We start from the raw sequence: 7,594 nt of genomic DNA on the forward strand, positions 1-7,594 counted from the left end.
AAAGAAAAACATTACCATTGATCTAAATGTGTCATGGAGTAGTCAGGGGAGAGTGGTTCTCGCTTAGTTCTCAAACACGCGCATATGACCTGGCACGAGCTGGTCCTGCAGCATCAGTCTGAGAGGTGCCCTTGCTGGTAGCACCACCCCCTCCTTACTCAATAACAGTCAGAACTGCACAACGTGCCGACTTCAGACCTGCCAGCACTGGCAAAAAGCTCGATAAAGTGACTTCCTTCCACCCCGAACAGCATCGCTCTAACCCGAACAGCTGATGACTCTTTTCTATTTAAAAAATAAATAAGAAAAAGTCACCCTGGCTATACCACTGCCCAAGCACACCAGCTGGTTATAAAGCAGCACCTGAGTTGTGCCCTCCAGGGGGCTGCAGCCTCCCTCCACCACCTCACCTTCCCTGGGTGCAGCTCCCTCGGCTGTTCCCAGGCCGACGCTTTAGGACTGACACGAGGCAACGTGAGCACCCACAGACCAAGTCCCAGAAATGCCCAATAAAAGCAGATGCTGGCACAGGCCCTAAAGGTCCAACTTCGAGTCAACAGCCCGGTTTAAACCAACTTTGCACAGAGAGAAGCAAGCGGTAAGACAGCAGCCAGCTCGTCTTCCTGCCTCAGACTAGGAAGCCTCATTAGGTAACAGCACTGGCATGCCCGGAGGGAAACGCGGACTCAAAGTCTGCCGGAGCAGTAAGTGTGTCTGGTCAATCTTTTCCCAGGGTTGTGCTGCTCATCGCTGGCACAACAGAAAGGGTCAAAGCTTAAAATAGCTCAAAGGTCCGCACATGTGGCATTCAGGCAGCTAAAGCCCGTCCTTGGCATGTGCTGATTCACCTCGCTGCCGAGCACAGCTGTGTTGGAAGGGAGTTTTGACCCAGAGGTCACAGAGTGATTCCCGTAACACTGTTGAAATTTTTTGGTCCTGCTGTCAGGTACTTATCACCTGGCAAGTACCCAGACAGCAAACAGCCCCTTGGTGTAGTAATGCTGATACCAGCCCAAAAGCCACAGCATGCATACCGGGGGAAAAAAGAAAAAAAATCTTATTCCATCTCTGAAAAAACAGAATTCAATCGCAACCTGTTCTTTCAGCCACCATCCTCCTCAGCTGCCCTTTGCCCATGAAATGGGAGATTGCCTCGCCCTAAACCAGTTCCTGCAGTGAGCCAAACAGGCTCTTTACCAAATTGCTTAGAGAAACAATTTCAGCAGCTGCTCACCTCATCCCCACAGCTGCTTCCATAGAACGAAAGACTCCAAGAGAGGGGAGAGAGGGACAGGGCAGGCCAAAGCCACAGACTGGGGGTTTTACAGCACCAGACTCTCAGTCGTTCTCTCTATGCAAAGGTGTCCCTGCCCAAACCACGATCCTGGTACACGTCCCCAAGTGCCACACACCTTGTGAATGCAGGAGAGCAATATAGAAAAACCCTCAAAAGCAGCAAAGGCGTTCTGTGCAGTCTGAGAGCTTGCACAGTGACAGAAAGCTGCAGCCAGGGAACAGGCTGTGGCTTCTGCTGGACTCTCTCAACAGGCCCAGGCTGTTCAAGGCCCTCATTACGAGATGACAAACTGAAGCCAACCCCTTTCACATGAAACAAAGCATCTGTCAGCACAACCAAATCGCTACTTCGGGCTAAAAGAAGGAACTTAAAAAAACACCAGAAGGACTTCAAACACAGCCAAGCTGTGCTGGTGCCCCACGAGTAAGGCTGGCCAGGGCACAGCCCTCCCTGCCAACAGAGCGACAAGGAGTTAAGTCTCTGCCCCTGTGCAAGTGTACGGCTGTGTAATCTGCTGCTTGCCTGACCTTGTGCAAGGAGAGCAACTCCTAGTGTGCAAAACTGCCTTCACCACTGGTGTAGTCCCACCTGGTGTTCAAGGAAGGAAGTAATTGATGCGCTGGGATACAGATTTACAGCCCTGTGCAGAGAAAAGCTTCTCCTCTTTGGGGACAAACACCATCATCCTGGCCACCTCGTCGAGGGCTGCCTCTGTGTATGGCAGTCCACGGGCCAGGAAGGCGTCGCGTGCACAGAGCTTCACGTGGTGGTACTCCAGGGGCAGGAACGGCACGAAGACATCGATGAGGTTCTCTTCAAGGAGGTGGCTGTGAGCGTAGCCGTTCTCTGTAGCAAAAAGCAAGTCAAAAGCTTCAGCCACGTGAGAGCAGGCACCCCTCTAAGACGAGGTCTGTCCTCTCTCCTGAGGCTGCTCTCTTGCCGCACCAGGCCGCACGTGGTGGGGAGGCAGACATCCTTCCACCCGCAGAGCTGGCCAGCACGTAGCCTGATGGAAGCATGTCACCACACCTCGCCCACTGCAGGCCAAGGGAAAACCAAATTCACTGAGGCACGAGGCTGCTTGTTACAGCCCTGCTATTTTTAGGGCTAAAGGGGGCAGAACAACAGCTCCTTTTCCGTGTGCCTCACTGCTGCAGCGGTGCTATGCTCAGGGCCATGCTACGTGGATGAAGGAAGGGGCACACACCAGGGTGTGGGGGGCACATAAGTGCTTGTGCCATGGCACAGATGTTCGTGTGGCACACGGCACCTCATAAGCAAGGCCCCAGGGCAGTGTGGAGGGGCAGGTTTGTGGCCGGACCGGCGGCCTGCCCGCAGCGAGCCGGGCTCCTACCTGCGGGCTGCAGCAGCTCCAGCCGCAGCCGCTGCTCCAGGAACTCCAAGGAGATCTCCTCCCGTGCCCGGCCGGCCCGCCAGAAGTCCAGGGCTACCTCATTGATGGTGTTGCCACCAATATTGCTGCGGACAGAAGGAAGTCACTCCACCATGCTGCCAGAGAAATGGCTCAGAGGTGCCAGCAGCACCCTCTGCAGGCAGGCCTCAGCAATTCTGTCCACGACAGGATTCTCTGTGTAGGATCAGCATCTGAAACACTCCCACAACCAGGTCAGCAGAACCCCCCATCCCTGTCAGGCCCCTGTCCTGGCACCAAAGCTGTTGACCTCTCAGGTGCCGCTTGGTTCCACGCCAAACCCTCAGCAAGTCACCGTGAAGTCCAGGCCAGAGGGCAGAGCACATGGCAGGAGTCCCACTACCAGCAAAGGTCCGGGATCGGGACATCCCCTGCCTGAGGGACAAACCCTGACCACCCGCCTCAGGTGCAGCTGCCTGCGGGGGGACATGGCGTCCTGCCAGCCATCGAGGCTCCAAGGGCAGCAGAACAAAAAAGCTGCCACCATCTCCCTGTGCCGCCTTGCCAGCACAGCTCGCACTGCCCCTGCTCCCCCCCCGGCCTGCAGGAGCAGCACCCTTCGGGCTGAGGGTGACCAGTCCCCTCTGGTTCCTACCACCCAAACCCGGCCACAGCTGCAGGCCCAGGGCAGCATCCCAACCAGTGCTGGGGGAGAGCCAGCCCTCCTGTGCCAGGCCAGTGTCACACTGCCACTGCGTATGATGAAACCCCCCAGATTACACAGTGCTGCAGTTCAAGACACCCTGCTCCCTCTGCTCGGTGACATGGGGCCTCGGCCCAGTGTGCTGCTGTCCCCACAGCTGCACAGCTTGCCAGGTAGGGCACGAGGGCAGCTCAGCCAGCCAGCAGCACGTACACCCTGCCCAGAGCAGATGGGAAGGAAGAGCAAGGAGGGAGAGCCTGCCTCCTGCAGCACAGACCTGCCAGAGGCCCACACAGGTAGGACAGATCTCGTCAGCTCTACAGGCACCAGGCACAGGTCTTCGTGAGCAGAGAAGCTGCTCTGTGGAACCATTGAGCTTGGAGGTTAGAGCACTCACCTGGATGGCAGGAGAGGGGGCAACAAATTCCCTTTTGGACAACTGAACATGGTTTTGGAACTGAACATGGTTTTCTGCTCACCTCCAGCCTGTGGGAACAGCTCTTGCCAGAACAAGGCTGAAAGCCACAAACTAAAATGAAGGGGGACTGAAGACGCTTGCCTCTCCTGGGCATTTCTCACTGGTTAGTTCAGGCACCTGCCTACCTCACGTCCTGCTGGTAGTATGTCCCACTTCTCCTGGCAGAGGTCCTGTCCCACCAAAACCTGGGTGAGGGACAGCACTGGAGCCTGGAGATGCTGACAACCTGTCGCCCTCCAGATGGGAAAGGAGCCGCCCTCCATTCCCTACGCTGCGGGATGAGCTGATGCCAGGACCAGCCCTCACAGGCTAATGGCACCTCAGTCTGCAGCCAGGGCCAGGCAAGTGGCACCTCCCCACTCCTGGCTACAAGTGCTGCCTCACACAACAACTTCCCACCAAGACCTGCAGCCCCAGCTGTGTTCCCTGCAGTACAGGATCCCCCTGCTCAGCCATCCGGGGTGCAGGATGACACCATGCTAACTCTGAATCTCACTGCTTCCTTGCCTCGTGGCCCAGGCACCAGTTCAGCTGTCCCAGCTAAGCTGGGCCTTGGCAACTCCTGCAACTGCCCCATACCCTGGGAGGATGCCCAGAACAAGGGACACTGACCATGGAGGTAACCACTCGTTGGAGGAGTTGGTCACCTCCCTCCTCTGTGGGCCAGGCCCCACATATTGCACACTGTGGGGGATAAACTCCACCATTTTGTCCCCCCCCGTGTGTCTGGGGCCCCAGAAGTTACCTGAGGAAGATAAAGATGGATCTCCGGTAATCCACCTGGCCCTTGTTGCCGTCATGAGCCACGAAGGGCTTGATGGCGTCCAGGAGTCCAAAATGAAGTTTTTCTGCCTCATCAAAGATGAACAGGGACTGCTTGCAGAGCTGCACAGTCTCACTGATCTGCTTCTCCAGTTGAACCTGCAGGGCAGCAGGTGGCAGAGTGAAATGCCTGGCAGCAGTCGATGGCACAGGGGCTGAGCCTGGATGTGCTGCGACAGTCCCGGCCAGCCCCGCTGCACCACACGGCCGCCTGCTCTTTCCCTCCTGCCCAGAGAGACAGGAAGAGAATAGGAAGTGCTAGAGAACTTGTGGGTTGAGATAAAGTTTAATATGTGAAGAGGGGTAAGAAAGGGAACAAACTGACCGATGCAGAGATGGTCATTCACCACCTCCCAGGACTGATGCCTGGCTGGTGTCTGAGCAATGGCACCCTACCCCAAAGCCTGCTCCCCTCAGATTTCCCCCCTGAGCTTGATATTACACAAAATACCCCTCTGGTTGGTTGTCCTGGCTGTACTTCCCCCCAGTTCTCATGCACCTCCAACCTACTGAGAGAGCAGAATGGGGAAAAAGGGAAAACCTCAATGCTGTGCACACCCTGCTCAGCTCAAACCACTGTTATTTAATCCCATTTTACTCATAAATCCAAATTCAACTTGGCATATAGCTGCTAGGGAGAAAGAAAAAACAGAACTCCATCCCAGCCAGACCATCACTGTGGCACCAGGCTGTTAGCTCTCACCTTGTACGAGTCCACGTACTTGTGATGGGGGAAGTGGAAGAGCGCGATGAACACCCTGACGCACTCACTCCTCAGCCCGTCCCGGTACAGGTGACTGGCCACCATCCGGGCCACAAAGTTCTTGCCTGTGCCGGACCAGCCGTGGAAGGAGAGGACCAGAGCCTTCTCCGGCTGCGGGCTCTGCAGGAAGCGTCGCACCGCCTGGATGACGACATCTTTGGCCAAGTGCTGCCCGTGGAGCTGCCTGTTGAGGTCCATTTCGAGCCCTATGGGAAAGACAGCGAGAGCTCAGCCTTAATCTGCAAGCCCAGCTTCTGCTGCTGCTGCAGGTGGGAGTAAGAGGAGAAAAGCCCCCAGAGCCCTGCTGATGGGGCTGCCTACCCGGGAGGTGTCTGGCCAGGCATTAACACCGAGGCAGGCTGCTTACAGAAGCCTGTGCTGGCCAAGAACTGCAAAAAAGACACGGATCTTCCTCTGACTGCTTTTTTCCTTTGACAACTGAGGGAGGTATTTGATGCCTGCAGAACACTGAGGCCCAAAGGGTTTATTTAGTATTTACTGAGCTCTACGTACTGCTCAGCAGAGGGTAGTTACCACAGGTTTCAGGGCCACCAAATGACACCGGCGTAGGGCTCGCACACAGCTGTCGGGGCACCCTCCTGCCCCAGGGCTGGATACTGGGGATACGGGGGCAGCCTGGATCCCGGACCGTGCCTGGGAACTGCCAGCTGAAGGCAGGGATCGTGGCAAACCGCAGCAGATACACTGCACCGTAAGGAGCAAGCTTTCTCACGGTCTCTGAACTGCAAATGAGTAATGAGAAACAGGGCTTAGCTCAGCCCCTCACCCTCCCAGAAATGCCCTTTAGCTACATCACTTGCTAGAACACACTTTATAGAAAACAACAGAGACAGCAGGGAAAAGCGGCAGAGAATAGCCCTGCCCGAGCTCCCCCGAGAGGCAGCACAGCACCCACCTGTGATATTGTTGACTATCCTGCAGTCTCCCGTCTCGCAGCACTTGCCGAAGCTGCAGTACCAGGCAGAGAGGATCTCCAGGTAATCCTGGCCCACCAGAGGCAAGCTCCAACCTGGAAAGGCAGGGATCAGGGCCAAGACATGCCAGCAGGCACCTTTCCTGCCCTGTGTGTGGGCGCTCAGGTGCTGGCGGTTAACACTGCCACCCTGCCCCAGGTGTGGGGCCCACAGGCTGCTGGGGCACAGGGGGGGATAACGGGCTGCAGGTGGCTCAGATAGGGACAGAGCCACGCTGTGAGCACACCCCCTGCCCCAACACACATTTGTGGCAACTCGCCGTATGCTGAATGATGGGGGGGGCATCCCCATCCCCGCAGCGGCCACGGGCGCTCGTGGTGCAGACCCCCATGCAGGCACATGGAAGTGTTTGGTCCTGCTGCTGTTCCCAGGGCACAGGAAAGGGAGAGGAGGGAGCTTACCTGGGCTGGGACCAGCCTTCTTCTTCCCCTCCTCTTCACAGCCCTCCTGGGACACCTTGCAAGCCAGGTACTGCCAGTACTGCTTGGAGAGAGCTCCCACAGATCCCAAGTGCTTCTTCACGGCTTCGTACCTTGCTCTGGCCCACGGGGCTGCCTCCGTCACGGCGCTCTGGTCCTCTTCCCAGGGCCCGCGCTGCTTCCCTTGGCTCCCCAGGCTTTCAGAGCCCCCTAGCAGCAGCAGCAGGCAGCAAGCCAGCCCCAGGTGGGACAGGAGCGTGCACTGGCCCATGGCTGCGGACGCCCCGCTGGGATCCTGAACTGCTGGATCCCTCTGGATCCCGTCCTGCCTTAAAGCACTGGAGCTGTGATCTCACTTCCTGGCCGCCCACAAACGCAGTCGGAGTCGTGCTGGGGGAAGCTGCGGGCTGCTGGCACCACCACACCTCACCGGGCCCAGCCAAGCCACCCCATGGCCCCTGCCCCACGCCGCGGTCCCCACACCATGGCACTGGGCTGCGACATGGCTCCTCCTCCCAGCGCCACGCAGCAAAACCAGCCCCTGGGATTGTCTCAGCCCTGCTCTGCACAGAGCTCGGGCTCCTGCCTCCCTCTGCCCAGAAGGCACTCAAGGGTGACAAATAACTTCTTTTAAGGAGCCCCGGGGCCCAGTTGAGGTGTTGCTGCTGAGCACTTACACAGGACGGGGCTGTGGGCTTGGCTTCCGGGACTGGGATTTTTCCAGCAGTGTGCTCGGGTGCTGGTA

At 57.4% G+C, this 7,594-nt stretch overlaps 1 protein-coding gene across 1 annotated transcript; it reads right to left on the minus strand.

The window, feature by feature from the left end:
* Positions 1-359: 359 nt before the first annotated feature.
* TOR3A (torsin family 3 member A) lies at positions 360-7,594 on the minus strand. Its single transcript, XM_035333972.1, has 6 exons — positions 6,832-7,594; positions 6,352-6,465; positions 5,376-5,641; positions 4,596-4,771; positions 2,652-2,776; positions 360-2,143 (listed from the first exon to the last, which is right to left on the minus strand). The coding sequence occupies exons 1-6, from the start codon at positions 7,118-7,120 to the stop codon at positions 1,893-1,895; spliced, it is 1,221 nt and encodes a 406-aa protein (XP_035189863.1). The 5' UTR covers positions 7,121-7,594; the 3' UTR covers positions 360-1,892.

The sequence above is a fragment of the Oxyura jamaicensis genome, chromosome 8 (genome assembly GCF_011077185.1).
Source record: "Oxyura jamaicensis isolate SHBP4307 breed ruddy duck chromosome 8, BPBGC_Ojam_1.0, whole genome shotgun sequence".
Lineage (NCBI taxonomy): Eukaryota > Metazoa > Chordata > Aves > Anseriformes > Anatidae > Oxyura > Oxyura jamaicensis.